The sequence below is a fragment of the Corvus cornix genome, chromosome 11, assembly GCF_000738735.6.
Source record: "Corvus cornix cornix isolate S_Up_H32 chromosome 11, ASM73873v5, whole genome shotgun sequence".
Lineage (NCBI taxonomy): Eukaryota > Metazoa > Chordata > Aves > Passeriformes > Corvidae > Corvus > Corvus cornix.
Window position 1 is genome coordinate 19,202,294 of NC_046341.1, and position 21,902 is coordinate 19,224,195.

At 46.7% G+C, this 21,902-nt stretch overlaps 1 protein-coding gene across 2 annotated transcripts in view; it reads right to left on the reverse strand.

Annotated features, from left to right (window-relative positions):
* CMTM4 (CKLF like MARVEL transmembrane domain containing 4) overlaps window positions 1-11,018 on the reverse strand; it is a 36,877-nt gene extending 25,859 nt beyond the window's left edge. For both annotated transcript variants that reach the window (XM_039558197.1, XM_039558196.1), the window contains exon 1: window positions 10,732-11,018. In XM_039558197.1, coding sequence (XP_039414131.1) covers window positions 10,732-10,917 — 186 coding nt within the window. In that variant the 5' untranslated portion in view covers window positions 10,918-11,018. The remainder of the gene's footprint in view (window positions 1-10,731) is intronic.
* Between the last annotated feature and the right edge of the window lie 10,884 nt (window positions 11,019-21,902).

Below are 21,902 nucleotides of genomic sequence, written 5' to 3' on the forward strand. Positions count from 1 at the left end.
TTCCTCACTGAAATCTGAAAGAGACTCAAACAAACCTTCCAGATTAGACAAAAATGAATGTAGTGTGCCACCTGTCCCATAAACAAAAGCCCATCAACAGCTTTTTAGCAAGCCCATCCTACGGGAAGGTTCATTTGAAGACCGTACAGAGAGCTATGCTTTAAACAAAGGCAAACAGAATATGCAAAACATAACTAGTTTCTCCCCCCAATTCCTCTCCACAGGAACCTGTGCCTCCCATCCCCCGAAACTACAATTCTTGTGTAGCATAAATCAAAATATTTTCATAAGCAACAGGTCCTTCAAGACAATAATGAACAAAATCCCAGCACAGGGTCTCACATTTCTAACTTGCCCATTCATATACTGCATTAAGCACTTCATTCCTGAACAACCCAGTGAACAACTCATAAATGGAAAGGTTTATTTTGTACCTACAGTACATGAATTGTGCCAATGGCTACAGTGAGTGCCATCAAACAGAAAAACTACGGGAGGGAGATGATTCTTCACCCCTTTTTCACCATATCCTGATACTTGAGGCTTAATTTTCCCATTCATTGGCTCATGCTCATTCTGGCAGCGTCTGCAGGCATCTCTAATTCCCAAGCACCACAAGCTGGTCTGTTTAACGATGCTCCCTAGTGCCAGACAGGGCAGGTTCCTCAGAGGGAGCTGCAGCTCACCAAGGTCAGACAGTAAAATTCTCTCAAGAAGCTTCAGTGTCCCCCTGCCTGCCGCAGAGGAGCAGAGAGGGACAGGCCACCAGCCCAGGGAACTCTGCACACAAACCACTGCAGTGCCGCCAGACCTCAGAACAGAGCTCCAGGGTGCTGATAAAAACCATAATTAAAGCACTCACACAATGCTGAGTGGAAATTCTTAAACAGCAGGATTACCCAACTAGGTTTCTTCAAATCCAATTTTATCACAATCTGACCAGCATTTGCATATTATGTTCTTCAACAAGTCAGGCAAAAATAGGTCAAAGAAACCATCATGCATTTCTTTGGTGCCACACTGAATGTAATTGTGTACGCACTGAGTCATCTGCATCTTCCTCAACTACTGCCAGCTGCAAGTAGTGGGGGCAGAAGGGAGAATAAAATACTTTCCCATTAGTCCCATTTGCTGCTATACTCCTACTCATGCAGGCTTTACCACAATAAAGCAAAAACTGGCTACAGGTAACAAAATGGAGAATAAATCCAGCTTAACTGCTCTATTAGCAAACCTCACTTAATAACCTGAATGTTAGCAACCCTCACTTTCAGGCACCAAAGCAGGGTCCTTAAAAATCCTTCCTTAAAAACCACTGCCAACTCCTGTTAATGTTACAGATAATTTAATAGTCAGTGTCACTGAAGTGAGGAGAGTCAGCAGTTTAGTATCAGCATTTATTAGCTGTTAGTAACACCTGTGTGGGATGCTCAGGAGGTACCTCTCAGTACAGCATCCACCTTTCCTCCCCAACCTCCCAGCAAGGGTGAAGTGTCCTCTCCACTCCACTTCCTGGCATTTTCCATTGAGATCAACTGTAAGAATGCAGAGCTTATCATATCTTTGTTATTTAAACAAAATGGGTAGATATAACTGCCCTCGTCTTGGGGCTGCACACACAAAATCTGTATGGTGCACACACACGCAGACACAGTCTGCTGGAATACAGCACATTACTGAGATCATATTTGCATGATTTTTAAATACAGTAAAAAAAAAAAAAGCTATTGCTTCACTTATGAGAATTCTCTCTTCAGCTTTTAAAAAAAGAAAAAAATCAACACTTCTGAACTGGCTTCATGTTCCCATCCATGTTCACAGGCCAGCCTGTGCTGGAAACCTGGCTAGTCAAAACAATATTAAAACACAGTACTGTAAATCTGGTAACAAACAGATAATTAATTTATTAGTTTTAAGAAGTAAAAGTATAATAATAAAATTTGTCAAGTATTTGCTTTACACAGCCTCTAGTTTAACTAGCCTGTTTGGCTATTTTAAAAAGTGAAAGTTCTATTTTATCACTATCAGAATCAGTCTGTATCCTTTAAAATCCCATTTAATCCCAATTATGAGTAAACATCAAACATCCCACAGATACTAAAACAAGAAAGGAATTTTAATGAGAAAACAGTCAAGAACTTAAAGTAGTCCTACAGAATCCATTGAAGTTTTTTGGGTTTGTTTTTGTTTAAAGGAAATGGTGCAATATGTCCTTGCAATCCCAACGTTCCCAAGACTGTAACCCGAAGGCCCCCTTAGATGCCATGCCTTAAAAGGCAAAAAGAGTCTAGACATCCTGGTGAAAGAGAACATTAAAACAAGAGCTGGAGGCCAGGAGATGCAGAGCACTGGCAGCTGCCCTGGGGAACGCGGGGCAGCTCCGCGCTGCTCAGCCCGGCGGACACCAGGGATGCAGGAGGAACTCTGCCAATGCCGCAGAGAGCCCCCAGATGCCATTGCACAACTGCAAACGCAGCCCCTGGGGTTTTATAACCGGAGAGCAGCTGTGCCCCAGCCTGCAGCAGCCTGGGCTGCACCCTGCACAGGGCTGTGAGCAGCGCAGAGCCCCTGCCGCGCTGCCCTCAGCTCCCGGCACCATCCTGCACGCCAGGGGCTGCAGCACACCCCCAAAGTAACTGTAAAATGTTACTCAGCACATCAGCGTCTCAAATTTAAATATCACTATATTTTATAAAAGGTTTCATCTACATCAGATAAAAAGTCTCTAAGCATTAAATGCAACAATTAGTTTCTTTAAGAAGAGAGTATGATCAAACAACTAATTAATCTACTCACACCATTCAAGTGGCAGTATCAGTTTCTAGCATGAAAATAATTTCCTGAGAGAGAAGTTACTACAGATTGTTAAAGACTTGGAGACCTTAAGCATTTAATAATATTCACAACCATGCTCGTTGCTTCCTTGCCATGAGCATTTCAGTTTAAAAATGTACAAAAGTACAGAAAATTCCTAATATGGAAATGGTTGTACTCGATTCATAAAATAATTTGGAAAAAGATTGCCAGACCTGTTTTGAGTAGTGCTGGATCTCTGGCAGATTTACAGCATTTGAAAATACCTCGGGTTAGCTTCAGTGAAAGTCACAGCAGAAGCAGCACCTTGTGCAACTCAGACACAGCACAGGATGTGTTCCTACTCGCTGGCACTGGCTGCTGGGCTTTCAGGCTATCCTAAATGAAGCAAACAATCCCAACCAGTTCAGCTCACTTGCAGCCTGAACACTTTGAGAATGTACATATGAGCTAAAGAAAATTTAAAGATGTGTCAAGCATCACCACCTGAATATCAAGTCACACATGAAAAGAAGTTTAACTGGATGCTGGAACACTTGTCTGGGTAAAAACACATCATATTCTTCCACAAGCTAAGGCATTAAACACCACAGCCTTAATTACAGCTCACTAAATACCACAGTCAGGAATCTGATACTCTGAGTTACAGTTCCCAGTTTAATTTGCACACAGTGAGACTAAACATCAGAGGATACTCTGCTCACCTGAACCCACACTGAGGACTGTGAGTGGCCCTCTCACTTTGGGTGAGAGCTACACCAGCTCTAGGACCTCTCTGCCCATTGTCAGGAATATTTCTGACCCATCTTTTCTCTACTCATGGTTGTATGTTCTTACCCCTATTCTACATCAGGTTGGTGTTACCAGCTTCTGCTTCCCTCCTCCCATATCTGAAGCTGATGGTACAAGTTCCAGAGAAACCTAAACATTACTTCCATGTTTTGGAAGCAACTGCACAAACCATCTGAGAATTAGGTGACTTTTCTTTCTTTAAATAAGAATGTATTTTTTTATTGCAGCTCTAATAAGTGGTGACTTTAGCACTACAGAACAACAGCAGCTGACCCATTGTTAAGATGTCTCTTCATTGTGCATTTAGTTTTCTTTGTATGCAAAGTTTCAGTACAAAATTATTTGCTGAGGTTCAGAAGCAAGGCAGATTTTGATGAAATGCAATTTTGAGCACAGGATGATGAAGTGTGCAAGTGTGATACTGAAAAGTGTGCAAGTTGATTTGACAAAACAATGCACTAACTCCCACCAGAACTAAGAGATTCCTCCTGTACTGATTATGTTGAAAGAAAAACACAAGCTCTTAAATTTCTAGTCCTCATCTTCTTATCTCAAGATGATAATTAAATCACTAGGGAGTCTCATCAACAAAAACATTACTAGAAAAATTACAAGAAATAAAGGTAGCTTTCCAATTATTAATACCATGAGAACTACATTAGTGTAGTGCATCTATTAGTATTGCACTGGTTCATAATGGAAGGGAAAAAAATACAGCATGCTTGGCACAGACATTATAGGAATTTCTTCTGAAATCAGAATTTAAAAACTATCCACCATCTTAAGAGAGAAAATATTAACAGGCATTTGGAGTTTACTGTAGGATCAGTAGGATATGATCCCATGGCCAGATGGTAGTTAAGAGACACCATGAAAGAAACCAAAACCTCTCCACCTTTCTGTGGGAAGACAGCCACAGTCATTTCTTTAGTTGTACACAGAAACAATAAAAAGCAGAGCTAAATAGAGGTATCTCATTATTCTTCCACAGTAAATGTTAGGATAAAAATATCACCACACAGCAATGCAGACCCACAACCTTTAAAGAGAAATCTTTTTGAAGAAAAATCAAGAGTTTCAGAGGCACTGAAGAGACACCTGAAGAGGATTTCTAAGCATATTTGTGCACTACAAATTTGATCCTCTTGATATGATACTACAACAGCCTTTTTCTAAGACCAAATGCCAAAGATCACCGGTATCTGCTGGGATACTCAACATCTTCTGAACAAGCAGCTACAAATGCCACTGAAAATCAGAATTCAGCACATGACACAAAAAATCACACTGATTTCTCACAGTAACACACATTCGTTGTTTGGAGACTATAAGGGAACAAGAGGTGGACGATGCAGTTCATCACAGAATGACTATAAATTGCCAATGTGACCCTAGGATGAAAGAGAAGTGGCTGGAAAAGTGGCATTGTACAGAGTGGTGGCACACAGCCCAAAGGTCACCCCTGCTCAGGCTGTGGCTACTGAGAGCCCACCCCCTCTGGCACACAGGGCACGGGAGGGCAGCTGGACGGCCCCAGAGCAGAGAGCCCCTTGTCCAGGCCAGCCCAAACCAGCCTGTCCTGCATCGTGCAGCAAGAACAGGGCTGGCTGAGGGCAGGAGGGGTAAGGAGGAGTTATGGCAAGTGGCAATGTTCACTCAGGAACAAAGAGCTATAAATTGCTCAAACTAAATCCAGAGTGAAAAGAAGGAAGGATTCTACCCCTCCGGAGTGCAGAACAAATGAATAGAATTAAACCTTAAGGTGAAACCATCACCTATGAATAAAAAAGGCAAGTCCAGGGCTGCCTGGGATCCCAAGTTCCCTCTGAGGCTAGGGTGCCTCCTGCAATGCTCTGCTCTTCAGCAAGAGCACCAAGTGCTTCCCACCAGCACCAATGGCCTGACTGCTGTGACTGAGCACTGACTGTGCTCAGAACATCACCCACTGCCCTCTACTAACTCTCTGCAACTGATAATACCCCATGGACAGAAACCCAAACTTCACAACGACAATGCAAAAGCATTGGAGTAATCTCCAAAGCAGTAATCTCCCTTTCCTCACACTGATCCAGTGGCCTGCTGGTAACTTCTCTTGACTTACAGAGGGCAGCTGCCTGTGAAGCACCCAGCTCCCTGCTCCAGCCACCCACTCCCAGTCAGGAATCACACCCAGGGGCAAAGGAGCAGGTGAGTCAGACATGCCCTGAGATGTGACACATCACACACAAGTGGGAGGGAGGCTGGGGGCTCCATCTAATCCTCCCCTCCAGCTGAGATGCTGAGCTCAAGGCACAAGAAGGCAGCAATAACTAAATATGAGATTACTGAACACCTCAGAATAGCTTTCAACCAGATTCTAATAGTCAGCAATTAGCTTATTCCTTGGAACATAAATGTTATTACTCTAATTTTCTAATATAATTAACAATGAGAATTCTCAATAGTCTTATTACCCATGTAGGCATGTATTCCTGGCTTTTGAATTTTGTTTTCTTCATTGCAGCAGAACCTGACAGCAGAGTTTCACTGTAGCCCTGGCCTCAGCAACCCATTTCTGAATCTGCAAATGTATCATGACAGTAAGCCACAAAACAACTTTTTTTCAATGTTCAGCTACTTTCCACCAATGAAGATGGAACTTTTTATTCCGAAAATTGTGAACATCTGAACTGCTATTCCCACCAGATTTCATTTAGCTCAAAATGCTGCCTCCCCTGACAGGCCATATCAAATGCTATAGACAAGAAGACGAGAGCAAGTCGGGAGTGATACTTCCCAGTGCACTCATCAGCATCTTGCAGCTCAGAGACCTCCCAAGCAGAAGTATTATCTTCTTTAAAAGGAATCTCTGATGGATTTTTGTAGCATTTGGAACAAACACATGAGGAGAAGAAAGTCTAGGGCTGTCTGAGCCACAGAAGCCATCACCAACCACCACAAATGCCATCCACCCTCTCTCAGCCAGCACATGCTAAGGGGCTTCTGCCTCTTGCTGCTTCCACCAGAAGGTTGCTCTGTGATCCCACTGCTCCAGTTCAACCATTCCTAACTGCTGCCAGTGTCACAAGAACTGACCAGGCACGATTTTCCACACCAACTGGCCCAGCTGTTAAAGGTGATACATGCTACTTTAAAGCAAGTGCCTGTGCAAACCTGGCAGGATTCTGGTGAGAACCACCAGGGTTCCCAACTGGATCCTGCCTGGTTTTCCTTTCCTTAAAGCCTGATGAACAGCCACCTGGAGCTACACTCCCAGAAAAACTGAGCAGCAGACAAAGGGCAGCCACGCCTGGCCATGGGAATTTCAGTAGGAAATATGTCTATGCCCAGCTTTAATGACAGTATGATCCTTGGAGGTGCAGAATTACAGTAATCAAGGAAAAGTAATAATAATAATGTATTTTGAAAAGCTGAAGAGAAAACTTAAATGAAGAGGGGGAAAAAAAGCAGACAGTCTCATCTAAAATGAAACTATTTCCAGCAAAGAAGTCGTACCTACTAACCAGCCCATCTCCTTTGGATGACAGAATGGGCCCCTCCTGACTCCTCACACAGTAAACACCTTTCTTCAGCAAGCACACTCAGGAAAATGAGAGACTGTCCTTCGGATATTCAAGGGAATGGGGAGAAAGTACTGAAATAAAACAAATCATTTGAGGACATCCACAGCAAAGTTTTCCAGTGATATCCATTTCATTATTGTACAGTAGTCTCAATGGAAAGTATTAAAGCCCTCAAAAGCATGAGAAGCAAGTTCATGCCAGAAAGTAATGAGAATAAACTCTAAAGAGCATTCCTGCTCTGCTCTCCAAGGACAGCCACTTCTCTCTCACACCTTCCATGAGAAAAGGTACTGCTCCATTTAAATGCCAGAAAGTCAGCTGAGACAACTTCTCCAAAGCAAAAACATTTCTTTGGTTAGCACACAAGTGTACTGGCTTCTCCCTGACTTCCCTTTCGAGTTCAAAGTCTCATTAGAACAAAACCAAAAGGCACAAACCAAACATGAAAGCTCCAAGCTACCTTAAGTCCTCCCCCCTCCCATTTCCCTTTGTGTGTCACTTCCCACCTGCCTGGTGACACCCTCAGGTGTCTCAGCTGCCCCAGCAGCCCTAAACGCTCCTTTTCTGATGTGGTCCAGCACTCCCCACCTTCCTCCAAGCTGCTGCTGAAAAGAGGCTACAGCTGCATCCCCAGTACAGCAGATGTTCCCTCACAGATCCCAACAAACACACACAACTATTTCAACAGAACACTGAGACACAAGCACAAGACTCCTTTCAGAAAAGCTCACCTGCCTAACAATAACATTGCCAAAACCAGGCAAATCGGTTCAATGCCAAGCTGTTCCACATGGGCCCTTCCCCTTATTCCCTCACTGCTCCTCACGCTGCCATCACTGACCACTGGCAGGCAGATCCAAGGACTAGGAGCTCTTCAGCTTGGTCATAAAGAGGAGCTGCAAGCCTTAAATTGTACAGTTTTCTGGTCTGCAACCAAATCTAAACTTAGCAAACACCAAAACAAGGCTCAGAAGTAAGCTGCACAATACTATACATGAAACATCACCATAACCCATTATGTTGGTGTCCCTTCAGAGGACACTTTGAGGCATATCCTCTTGAAATATAAATAAGTTAAAACTACTGTCCCCTCTAGCAGCAAATAAATTACTCCATATGCCTACAACGTCATAGAATGGTTTCCCTCTTGCAACAACCCTTTATCTGAATCCATAAAGATAAATCCACAACAAATTACAGAGCCCTACACCTATTTTAAGTGATGTGGGGTTTTCCCCATTCCCTGTTCCTTCTGCTTTTGACAGTCAAAAATGGGCATTTGGAAGCAGGGCCATCCAAGCCACAAAGTGCAGCAGTTTTCCTTCCCACAGCACCACGGGCCAGTTTGTGGGAAGCTCTTCAACCAAAGATTAGAACAAGCAGCAATGTTTGCCGTGAGCTGACATCTTGCCTGCCAATCACAAATGTATTTTAAGACAAGTCCTGATGCTAAATAAAGCACATACATTGTAATCTTTCCTGTAACATTCTTTTTACTAGAAGACATTTAGAGACTTTTATCATAACCAGTACTTGCCTTTTTCCTTTTTGTAATGGTTTTTTTGTGTGCCAGGAGTTCCTTCTTGTTTTTAAGAGATAGAGTTCTACACTACAGACTTGGTAACGTTTCAGTTCCTACAATATTTTTGTAAAGGTATTATTGAATATTGTAATTGAAATAATTATACTTGGCAAATAAGCAACCTAAGTACACAGTGGAATGTGCTCTCTCTTCTTTCTTTTCCAACACTGCTCAGTTTTCCATTGGTTTGCAAATGTCAGTAGTCTGCTATTCCATTACCATGAATGAGATGGAGGTTTTTTGAGTACAACTAACCAGGCTGAGGTGGTGCACAGCCTTCCACCCTACACTAGCTAATTTAATCTCTCCTTAACTGCTGCCCCTCTGGATTCATACACTCTTAGGAACCACATGCAATAGCTCAGATCATTCTTACGAAAGGACACGAAACACGGCTCAGTTCCTCTCAAGACACTCTGCACATGTAAATCTTCCCAACGATGTACTGGGAGCAGCAGTGTCTTTGTCCAGAGACAAGGAAACCTCTCTAACTCCAGCAGAGTGTGGTTTTCCCCCATCTTTCTTTACACGACTTAGAAACTTACGAGGTGTACTCCATGTATCTCTGGAATTTGTTCCAAGCAAGTCAGATTTAATAACAGAAGATTCAGTTACGATCAGTAATTACTCATTTTAATGACAAGTTTTTAACATGACTTGCCACAGTTATTAGTGTACTGCAGAAAGGATCTGCAGTAGGAACTGAAACAAAAATCCCGAGGGCAGATTATTTCAGTGTATCAGGCAGCACCACCCCAGGACTTCCACCACACGGACAGTTTTAAACAGCTCGAAGACAGGTAGATGTTGCACACTGATGACAGATCCTTTGGCTCCAGTCCTGAACACACACAATGCAAACACTCTGGTCCCTGTTGTGTGACTGCTGGGCTAACATGCTCACTGCTACCACTTGCAGAGCACAGATCCTACCCTACACTGAGCAGATGAGAAGAAAACAAATCACACTTCCAAACCCTGGATTTTACTGGGCATTCATAAAAAATGGTCACACATTCATCACAACAGTCCTCTATAAACTTGTGTGCAGCTAAAACTAGGATACTTCCAATGTGTTTTTCATGAAACCTGTATGTGCAAGTTTTGCCTTGTACTAACCAGCAGTGGTTTTAAATGCTGAAGTTATATATATGAAATATTTAAATGTTTCTGGCATCACACTTCTCAAAGAACTCGTCTATTTTAAATTACAAGAATTTGCAGTACCCTGTAAGAAATTACTTAAAAATCTATCTCAAGGTGAAAACACCTCTTTTCCTAATATCCTGAAAAACACATTTGTTGATTTGAAATATATATATATATATATATATATATATAAAATAGTGACTTGGAAAGCAGATCAGATGAAGGCAAACATCAGCACTAGCACCACAGAAACTGCTGAAATGCTTTGGTGTTTATTACGTGCTTCACTGCAGGGGTGGTCCAAGCTTTGCATGGGCTCCATCAAACTGAACAGGTCAGGTGTCCAAAGTACACGAATGAGCACAGCTCACGTTTAATTACACAATACAAAACCTCACGTTTGGTGTTTGGGGGATTTTAAGGGCTTTTTCCTTTTATTCCGTGCATTTAAGAGCGCTTCAGCCCGCTGACCGCACGCAGGCGAGCGAGGACTCTGCGAGCTCCGGGCGGATCCCGGGCCCGCCGCGCTCCGCACCCGGCACCGGGCGGGTCCCACCCGGGCACCCGCGGAGCCCGGCACGGCCGGGAGGCGCCCCCGGGCACCGCGACGCCCCTGCACAGTGTCAGAACGAGTGGTACTGCTGCCGAGAAGCTGCCTGCTGTGATGTCTCGGCCCTGCAGCCGTGGTTTGTTCGGCACGCCGGTGACCCGCGGGCACACGGCCGAGGTGAAACGCGCTCCTGCGGCCCCCGGCAGCGCCGCACGGCCCCGACCGGCCCCGCTGCCGGCAGCCACCCGGCTCGCACCCCCGCTCCCCGCCGCGGTACTCACCACCTCGGCCAGCTTCAGCCTGCCCAAGGTGCCCCGCAGGTAGTCCAGGTCGCAGCGCAAGCCGCCCAGCCCGCGGCGCTGGCTGACGGGCTCCGTGGTGGGCTGGTAGGGGCTGCTGGCCGCCGAGATCATGGAGGCGCTGGACGCCTCGCCGTCGAAGCCCTCCAGGTCATCGCCGTTCCTCATGGTGCCGGTGCCGCCGGGGGGTGGCCGCGGGCTCCGGCCCGAGCGCCGCGCTCAGCTAAGGCAGCGAGGACTGCATGGCCGCCCCGCGCCCGCCTCAGGCGGAGCGGCGCGGGGAGCGCCCGGGCAGCATCGCGCGGAGCGGGGCCGCGCTGCGGTGCGGAGAGGCGCGGAGCAGAGCGGTGCCCCGGAGCGGATAGGCACGGAGCGGCGCGGAGCGGTGCCCCGATGCGGTGCGGAGCGGCGCGGAGCGCTGCCGCGCTGTCCCGGTGCGGAGCCGTGCCCCGGCCGAGGGCGCGCAGCCCTGAGCGCCGCACCCCGCCCCGCCGCTCGGGGGCGCGCTCCGGGCTCCGCTGCCCCGGGTCTGATCCCGATGCCGGTCCCGATCCCAGTTCTGAACCCGATCCCGGTCCTGGTCCCGGTCCCGGCAGAGCAGCCCAGCTCCGAGCGGCGACGCCGCAGCCGCTCCTCCCCCTGCGCGGAGCGGAAAGGGCGGGCAGAGCCCGCCCCGGAGGGCGCGCAGCCGGGCGGTGCCTGCGCCGCGCCCGCCCCGCGGGGAGGGCCGCGCACCTGCCCCGGGCACCGCGCCCGGCCCGGCCCGCGCTGGTCTCGCTGCTCGCGGTTCTCCATCCGCGCCGAGGTGCGCCCACAGCCCCGAGCTCGGCACCGCGCTCCGGAACCGCCCCGGGCTCACGGCCGAGCCCCTGCGCTGACACTGCGCCCCAGCGGCTCCGGCAGCGGAAACACCCGGGCTGTTCTTCCACGAGTGTGGTGTTTCGAAACAGTGACGTTTTCCAAGGTAGTCTTGACTGGCTGTGAATCAGCTTCTGGAGGTACTTTTCCTTTTGCTGTGTCACGACAAATAAGGACAAATTGCAACTTAACCTGGCAAATCCAGGTCCCCCCTGGATAACTGCAGCGAAGTTATTTTTTTTAACACAGCCAGACTGCTGTGTACCACGGTGAAGTCCAAGTGTTCCGTATTGCATCCTGTGATCTGCCATCGTTTCAGCCAGGCTCTGACAGACCCGTGCTCCTCCTCTTATCACTGACAGCCTACACTGTCACCTCTTCCACATGACGGGGCTTTAACACATTAACTCTTCCAGCATCTTCCTCTGGCCTCCCAGAGTCTGACTTCCTGCTACGGTTCTTCTGTTTTCCATGAACATTGGATTATCCACCTTGGGATTTCCTCTCAGTTACCTGAGTGTTTTACTTCATGTCTCCCTTTCAGTTCACTTGAAACTCCTTTAATCCTTCTTTTCATGGGTTCTGCCCTTTACATGTGATTTTTAATGTCAAGATATTCTTTCATTTGGCCTCTGAATTAACACCCCCAAAGAAGGAGGGGCAGGGAGACAGCCTCGGAGAGAGAACCAGGGAAAGAGTCGGGGGGTTTTCACCACTGACAGTCACGGCTTGGTGAACTGGAGGCACAGCTGACTGTGCAAAGTCCTTCCACAGCTTCTGTGCTACACCCTGGGCCTGGGAGAGGCCAATATTCTCAAGCAAAGTGAAGAGTTGGGGGGGGTGTAAAAGTCATTGCCCTTTGGTGAAGAGTGAGTGGCAGGGAAAGAAAAAAAAAAGGAAACATGAGCAAAGCATGGAGGAGGGTAACTTCTGCTTGGGTCACATGAACCTGGCCTAACAACATGAAATCATGTAAGTGTAAGGGGGAAATCCTGCTATGGCACAGGGCTGGACTAATAGGTGTTTACAGTCTCTTATTTCAGTTCTTGTATAACTCTGGGGAAATCAGAATGCTCACAAAGCTCTTTTTCTTGCAGGAAGTAGCATAAGTATGTGGTTGTCACTTAGGAGAGTGTCTCTGGATTGTAACTTAATGCTCTGTGGCTGTTTCAGGAACACAGGTTATGCATATTTACCTGCACAGACATTTAGCCTTTATTTTGAAGGACTGCTGTGGCAGTTCTAGAAAACTACCCTGATCAAAACAAGGAAAACATTTTTGAAACATCCAGTGACTATTAATTTGGTCAACCTTTTGCAGTTCTAACCAAAATATATCAGTGTGTTGAAAGAGAATCAAAAGGTGGTGTTGAAGAAGGACAAAGGGGAAAAATGGTTGAGTGGTTTAGCAAAGGTGAGGTGGTAGGAGATCTTTATTCTGGCTGTTTGCTTAGTGCCTCCTGCACACCCTTCTGCAAACTTCTTAATAACTTCCTTTTCCCATGGAGTGGAGGACATGAAGTGTAAATGTATTTAAATCATGGGAGCAGTTTGGGGGTGCTGGGAGGTGTGGCCACACCAAACCCCTCTGGTTTTGGGCAGCCAATTCCCAGGGTAGGGAGAGCACAGCGAGTGAGCTCTGCTCCAGCAGGGTGTTCCTGGAGCAAGAGGGAGGCCTGGTGTCAGTGTGTGCTGAGTGTCCCAGGGCAGCTCCTGAGTGTCCCAGGATGTGCTGAGTGTCCCAGGGCAGCTCCTGGGTGTCCCAGGGCAGCTCCTGAGTGTCCCAGGATGTGCTGAGTGTCCCAGGGCAGCTCCTGAGTGTCCCAGGGCAGCTCCTGAGTGTCCCAGGGTGTGCTGAGTGTCCCAGGGTGTGCTGAGTGTCCCAGGGCAGCTCCTGAGTGTCCCAGGATGTGCTGAGTGTCCCAGGGCAGCTCCTGGGTGTCCCAGGGCAGCTCCTGAGTGTCCCAGGATGTGCTGAGTGTCCCAGGGTGTGCTGAGTGTCCCAGGGCAGCTCCTGAGTGTCCCAGGATGTGCTGAGTGTCCCAGGGCAGCTCCTGAGTGTCCCAGGGCAGCTCCTGAGTGTCCCAGGGTGTGCTGAGTGTCCCAGGGCAGCTCCTGGGTGTCCCAGGGCAGCTCCTGAGTGTCCCAGGATGTGCTGAGTGTCCCAGGGTGTGCTGAGTGTCCCAGGGCAGCTCCTGAGTGTCCCAGGATGTGCTGAGTGTCCCAGGGCAGCTCCTGAGTGTCACAGGGCAGCTCCTGAGTGTCCCAGGATGTGCTGAGTGTCCCAGGGCAGCTCCTGAGTGTCCCAGGGCAGCTCCTGAGTGTCCCAGGATGTGCTGAGTGTCCCAGGGCAGCTCCTGGGTGTCCCAGGGCAGCTCCTGAGTGTCCCAGGATGTGCTGAGTGTCCCAGGGCAGCTCCTGAGTGTCCCAGCTCCTGAGCTCCTAGCTCCAAGGGCCCAGCCCTGCCAGGAGGGCCCAGGCTGTGCCGGGAATCCCTGGCGTGCTCCTGGATGGGTGGGTGGGCTGGACTGACTTGGCAAGGCCTGCTGAGGCTGCTGCCAACATTTAACAAAGGAATCCTTTACACACATTCTTGCCTGATACGGCACCTTTTCAGCTCTGCAGCACTGGAAGGGAAAAAATGTCTACGTTTAATATGTAAATAAAAGTACTGATCCAGGAAAAAGGTCACTGCATTCATCCCAGGCAGATCAGATCGCTCTCAGATAACTTTGGCTTTACGAGTTTCCAAGCTTTCCGAGCACAGCCTGCCATTCCATTGTGTGCCTGCTCACAGAGACCGGGAAAATGGGGAACTGGGTCAATGATCAGCACTCAAGACACCACCAGAGTATCGAGCTAATCAGATCAGGGAATTCATCAGGGAGTTCTTCACATCCAGCTAAAACACGACTGAGGAGTGAGAACAAGGAAGAAACAGCACTGAGTGGAAAACCAAGTATGTAATTAAATGATCTGTTTGTTACAGAACAGTTAGGTCAGCTTTGACAGAATAAAAACTCCCCATCAGAAAGAATCTCCGGGACACTGGTCATAAATTAAAACCAGCTGGTGAGTTAGGTGTAAAAAGCAGTTGAAAGAGAATCTTAAATATTCTCAGTGAACAAACTGAACAAAGAGACGCTCACCTCTCAACCTTCATCTCAGCTATTCCTACAATCTCTCATAAACTTGTGAACCAATTGTGGGCTTTTTCATTAATCACATTTAAGTGCTATTTCCAAGATTAAAGCCTGTGACTCTACTCCAGCAGAATAGGAGTATCAACTTAAAACCAGATTTTTAAAGCTGCATTTATGTAGTCTTAACACACTTAAAAGTATTTTAATGCTTATACATAAAATTTTGTAGATCTGAATGGTGCTTATTAGGAATGGTGCTTTAATGCAGTTAAGAGTGTAAAAGGCATTAGAATCCTAACAGGAAAGTCACATGTGTGCGAGTACCTGAAAAAAGCTGAGAGGTTCTTTAAGAAAAGGCTCCGGTATTTCCACATGACCTACCGAAGGGAAGGAGCACTGGTATGCTGCCAAATTCCAGGAGAGCTGAGCAGTGATTAGAGTTTAACTTTGGCATCAGACAGGAGGCTTTTTTCCCCTTGAAATTCTCAATGTAAAAAATGCTGAAGCTTTCTCTCAGCTTTTCAGCTGGGGGAAAAGAAAAAAAACAAGCCCCACCCTCGAAACCTAATAAAGGACTTGCTTTAGGAAAACATCTGGCAGCCTTGAGTGCCTTAGTGCAGGGAATTGTGCGTTTTCCCAGTGTGGGAGTGTGGTGTGCACACTGGTTCTGAAGCCATCAGCAGCATGGGAGGTGGGCAAATCATTTTGCTGAGTCAGAAGTAGGAATTAATACAAGAAGAGTAAACTGCAAGTTCTGACACGGACTTTAAGCAGAAGGAAAACTGTATGGGATGGTGGGGAGTCATGAGGTCACATCTCTGTGATGCCTCTGAACAGTGTGACAATTCCACGCCACCACGTCCAGCCAAGCTGGGCATTGCAGCATGCCAGTGTGACACCACTGGGAAAGGCACCTCAGGAACAGTGATGAGACCTGGATTCCTCAGCTGGGAGCCAAAGCCCAGCCCTACCAACTGAGGAAAGGGGTCAAAGCCCAGCCCTACCAACTGAGCAGAGCCCAGAGAGAAGCAGAGAGAAGAACAGAAAGAAGCTGAGGTGAAGGGCAGCCTCTAAGGGCTTCTTGCACTGAATATCCAGGCGAGTTCCACTGGCTCAGAGCACTGTGCCTGTTTGGCCAGGGTCCCTTGGGCACACACCACACCTCAGTGAGGGACTCCTGGGCTTTTTGTCTGGTTAAAAAAGTGCAGCTTCAGTAGCCAAAAGTGGCAGTGAGTCCTAGTCCTCTCCTCAGCTACAACATCGGCCTGTGCACACTTTCAACACCTCCACCTGGATTCCAGCCCTGAGGCCTTGGAAAATAAACAGAGCAGCCCTGGAGCCCCCCAGGCCTCACCCACTGGTGACAATCCCCAGCCTGAGCACCAGGGGTGCCACCAGCTCTCACAGCTGGGACCAGAGGCAGCAGCAGCTGAAGTCCCCACAGGACCTGTGCCAAGGAGCTCTACAGGATTAAGGGGACAGGTAAAAGTGTCACTCCTGGAATTTCACCATCACTATCAGGAAACTGAGTTTTCCTTTCAAAAACAAACCAAAAAGAAAAAAATCCCACCCCCCCAAACCAAAACCAAGAAAGGCAACGCTGCCAAACGAATCAGTCAGACCCTTACCTTGCAGATGTGAACATGACTTCATGTGCTTTTAACAATGAGCCATTCACAGAGCCATTTTACTATTTTTTTTTTACTCCAGGATTAGGGACTGACATCTCATTCTGTATCATCTACTGGTCCAGTTTGGTGGTAAAAAAGTCACTGATGCCTTTCACCTCCAAAAACTTGTAAGGGCATCTGCAATCTGCAAGTGGCAGAGAGGAGTTACTGTGCAGCCACAGCTGGGCTGAAGGGCAGCAGACATTCTTCAGAGCACAAGGTGAAATGAATTTCTATAAAAAAGAGAAGCAAAACACCAGATTCTTAAGAAAAGTGCCAACAGACCTTTAATGGTGCTGGGAACCAGCCAAGACTGGGAGTTACATTTCTTTTGAAAGAATCCTGTATAATGAAGCACACTGAAAAAATATGCAGAGAGACTGACAGCAGTGTTTATTTTATTCATGGCACTACATTTATTCAGGGAACAGAGGGGGAAAAAAAAGCCCTGGACTGAGAAAAAAGGTGGTGGTCTTCCAATAACACCATAAAACCACACAGACCTAGAGCAGAAGGCCAGAAAACTCTTGTTCCCTCTGCATGGACGTGGGGATGCTGCCCCTGCAACATCCAGTAGTTTTATAGGAAGTGATGGAGCACACAGGGTACAGCAGGCCTTGGAGGGAAAGAGTTGGGTTTTATTTCTTGAGGAGGTGGGAAGCTGAAGGGGAGGATGAAAAAATTGTATAAACCATGTTTTATAAGCAAAGTTTTAAAGGTCCCTTAGCAGGCTTTAAAAAAGATGAAGTACACTCACTACATTCTTTCTTTCCACGGACAGAACGGGCCAGCGAAAACAACTGACCTCAACTGTTTGAATCCTGTGTGTGTTGTTATGCAACAACCCAACCAGTCCCCTGCACTTCTGCTGGGGAACTGCACATGGTAGAGAAGTTCATTCTTTAATTACCCTCCTGCATTTGTTTTACTTACAGCTAACCTGCAGCTGATTGCTAACATCAGCAACCATAACAGCAGTTCAAAGAATATTCCCTTTTGCAACAGCACTTCATTTCTCCATACGACAGAACTCTGTACTCAGCTCATCTGGCTCGTTCCCTCATACAGTATTTCTTTGGTGACATGGGTCTTCTACATGCAAGGGAAAGTTTTGGCTTCTTGGCCTTTTTGCTTTTTTTCAACAGGAAAAATAATTTCAAGTCTTCCACCACTGGCTATAAACCCAAGCCAGGCATATGGCCCCAGCTCTCCAAAGCCATACACAGAGGAACTAATAAATCCTGATTCCTTGCAGACTTGTCTTCTCTTCCCACCTTCCCCTCCTCACCCCTCCCACCCAGCCCACTGCCCCAGCACCCTCCCCAGGGTCCCCTAGCACAGGCAGCAGCTTAGCTCCTATTTATGTCCTCCAACTACTGCTCGAGCAAAAGGAAGCCAGTGCTGCGCCAGGTTCCGTGTGTGCAGACCGCAGATCTTTGTTTGGCCTGGCTCGCCTAGGAACCAGCCAAACTTCCTTGGCAATCCCACCTAAAGCAGAGGAAATCTTTGGATTTATCATCTCCACCAAGCCCTTAATTTTCATGCAACTGGGATTAAGTCAGCTGTCTGCGAGATCTTTCTTGTCACTGAAGCTGGCCAAAAGATTTAAGTTATTTTTGAGGAGGGGGTAGAACAGGCCCGAGCACAAATGCAAAAGCAGTGGAAACCGTGCTAAAAATATTTCAAATATGACAGCATTCTCTTAATAGCTGTGTTGTACTTCTGTTCAGCTGAAAGGTGACTTGGGAGAGATTTTAACAGGCTTTTGCTGTTTTAAGTATTTCAGATCCTGCCAGTTTCTCTGGCAGTTTCTCAGCATTGCAAGATACTGGTCAAGACATCCTAATTCAGCCAGTTAAGCACAGCTAATTATAGTCACCTACTGACAACCCAGTGTTGTCCTGGGGCATGTGTGCTCTTCCCAGGAAAACAAACCTGTGAGTAGCAATTCAGGTTCACAGCATAAATGATTTTCAGTATTAATTCAGTAGCCCCCATCTCTTGCACAGATCAAATGCTGATATTCCATTGCTTGTTTCCAAACCAGCCCATCAGCACAGCAGTTGCCAACTCTTAGCAAAGCTTGAACCCAGCTGGAAACAGGCTCCATCAGCGACCTCCACAGCTGAGTGAGAAAGAGCCAGTTGTGGGCTTGGTTGGAAGTGCCCAGAGCTCTCCCTCTAGGACTTCTGCCTTTGTTTTGCATTCAAGAGATTTTCTGTGCAGTCAGTGACTGGTCTTTAATAAAATGGAATTCTCTCCTACTTCTCCCTCTCTGCCTGTAGGCACAGTAACTGAATTCTTTCAGAACATCAGGAAACTTTGAACATCTTTACTTTCTAATAATCTCCAGAACATCATCAGTATACCAAGTCCTTCGTGGATAATTGTCTTCCTCCTCTGGAAAGGAAAGGTTTTAATTTGGTGCACCCAGGGCACAGCACTGTCCTGGAGTCCCTCTCACTGAGGGCATGAACAACACACAGAGTGGATCTGGTCTCAGCAGCCCTCTCCATCCCTCCATTATTTCTCCCTCTGTTCTGTCAATTAAGTCCATTCCACTCCCTGTCTAAATGGCAAGTCCTCGGTTTCTGGAATGCTGTCAGACTGGTCAGGTGAGTGCCAGAGATCTACAATGCCACTTTCCTTTCCTCAGCCACTTTAATTTTTCACTGCGCATGCTTGCAGTAGTTGCAACTCCATTTCTGGCATGTTTTGAGGAATTATTTTTGGTTTTAAGCATTTGGCAAGCCCAAGGTAAAGATGACATTTTTATGTCATAAAGCTACACTGAGTGTTACATACAAAACGTGTACTGGATACTCAGACACTTTTCAAGGGCAGCTTGTGCCAGCTAATTCAACTTTCTTGTGGACAGACACAACTGTTGGCTTTCAGTGCTGGACACTGCTATTTCAGCTTTTGTTCTGAAAGAAACAAACCAGTCAAACCTGTGTCAATTTAGTCAACTCAAACTTAGAAAGGAGAACAGCTTAACTCATTTTAACAAAATTCATAGAACTGAATGAAGTTGCTTTTCTTTGGGAAAAAATCAGCAGCTCACTCTTTGGAAGATACTTAGATGACAAAAATAATCTGCCAAACAGGAATTATTGAGGGAAGCTGACAAGCAGTGCTACAGCATCTCGCAAAAGCACATCCAGCAGGCACCTTCAGGCACCGATCCCACGCCTGCCACCTCCTGGGCTTGGAATACTCCAGCTCCAGAGACCTTCAAGCAAAACAGAAGTGTAATTAAGTGTCAGGGAAAGGGGAGTCAGGGATCTTTTCCTTCAGATAAAATGTTACTACTCACAGTGTTGGTTCTGCTGCAAAGTCTGCAACCAAAGGCAACAGAGAAAATTAATTGCTTCCCTTAGTCCTGACATCATCTCACAGACCTCCTGCATGTAATTATTGACGTGCTTCCAGTAAAGCCCTCCAGGAACTCGCAGCCTGGGGCTCTGACTCCTGGAACAAAGCAGGGATTGCACAGCTCTTTCAGAGGGTGACAGTGCTCCAGATCAACTCACACTGCCAGGTCACACCTCTGGCATCAGTCACTGCTGACCACACTCCTGGGGCACTGCTGCACTTGGCACAAGACATGGCCCTGGTGCTCATACTGCAAGCCTTTTTATTCTTTTTGAGACAGCTGAAGCAGAATTAGGGGCCCTGTACTTCAGGTTTTTGGAGACATCCATGATTGTGAAGCACTGTAACAGCATATTTATACTACCACTTGTCAAGAACTTCATTTGAGAAAATTAACTTCCTTGAGGTTTTTTCTAAACATCTGAATTTCACTGAGGTACGTGTGCAAGCAGAGATCACTTCCTTTCACTCTTCCAGGGAGCAGAAATCCCACTCAATCCCTGCTGCCCTCAGCTGCACCCTGCAGTGCCCATTCCAGAGAGCTGCTTATAAAAACCACTTACACGGAGTGCAGGAATCTCAGATGAGCAGGACGTGTCCCAAAGCAGCAGCTCAGACTGTTGGCTTTTGTGATTATTTGTGCTTGTTGTCTTCCCGACACAATCTGAATGGGTCAGTGAAGGAGTAGCTCATTATTACAAAGGCTGTAGGAGGTCAGGCTGGAATTTTTATGTCAATGCTTCCTTGATGGGAAACTGAATTCCAGTGAAAGAGTGACTTTGGAATTAAACTGTGTCTAGCCTATGAAGATATTATTTATTTTTAAATGAAAAAGACCATATAACAGACAAGTTTGGGTTTGGTACCAAACACTCCATTCAGCTCTCAACACACACCCAGACAAGAAGAGTCTCCTTTAGGTCATTGACAACAACCTCATAACCCCAAGCCTCTCCCATGCAGGTATTTGAGCTGCAGTGACTCAGAAACTGAGTGTTTTGTTCAAGCAAAGGCTCTTACCCAAGAAGTTCATTCTCCAACAAAACCCTGCCACACCTGAAAAGCCAGAGGGGTTAACACCATTTGGAGCAGCACAGGCAGTGAAAGACTCCTCTTCTAAGAGTAGCTTAGAGCCTTCAGAAAGATTTTTCTGCACCAAAGCCTTATTATCCCAATTTTTTTTTTTTTTTTTCTAACTCGGGGACATTTTGCTTTGGAAAAAAAAATTACAGCTGAAGAGCAGCAAAGTAAATGTAAGAGTTATAAAGGGTGTTCTTCCATCCACTGTCTTCCATCTTCTACCCACTGTCATCATCTTTCTAAAGTCACTTTCAACTTTGGCACATCTGAAGAAGTCTTCACTTGGTTTTCTCCCAAACTAGTATCACCAATAATTCTCTTCATATACTCAGAAAATATTTTCTAAAGCTCATCTTAAAAGGCTAAAATTGATTCTTCACATTAATGAGCTAATGAAAACATTACAGCAATTCTAAAATGATAATTGTGTCACGGCCTCATAAGGATTCCCTTGTGAAGAAATTGTATTCCAGAAAGCAAAAGCTTAGCTGATTTACATTTCAGAGGCAGGGTGACTCAACAAACATTCATACCTAGAGCTTCAATCTGTGCAGGGGAATAGAGGCATCCAGTTGAAGTAACAATGAAAACAACCAGCAGAATCCTAATTAAATGCCCACTCTTTCTGAACTTACTGGGAAGCTCTTCTTACACCCACCCAAGGGAGAATACTTGGCTATTGGCAGAGAAGAGGCATTTCCAACACTCCAGCAATTCACTCCTTAAACTTCTCATAGCCTGGATTTGAATCCTGCTAATTCCAGACCAGTGCTCTGCTTGGGAACAGCATTCCACAAAATGCATCTGAAGCTGGTAAAGCATTCAGCTGTGTCCCCAGCCCCATGAAATACATTATTTCGTACCCAAAGCAGTTGTGTTGTGAGCTGCCACAAGCACAGCTCTGCTCCACTGGCACAGGACACAGCTCCCAGCTCCAGAGGAGGGGCACTGGCAAAGGCTGGGCCAAGCCCTGCCTGGAAGCTGCCACTGACTCAGGGACACAACTCAGCCAAGCTGCTCCTCCTGC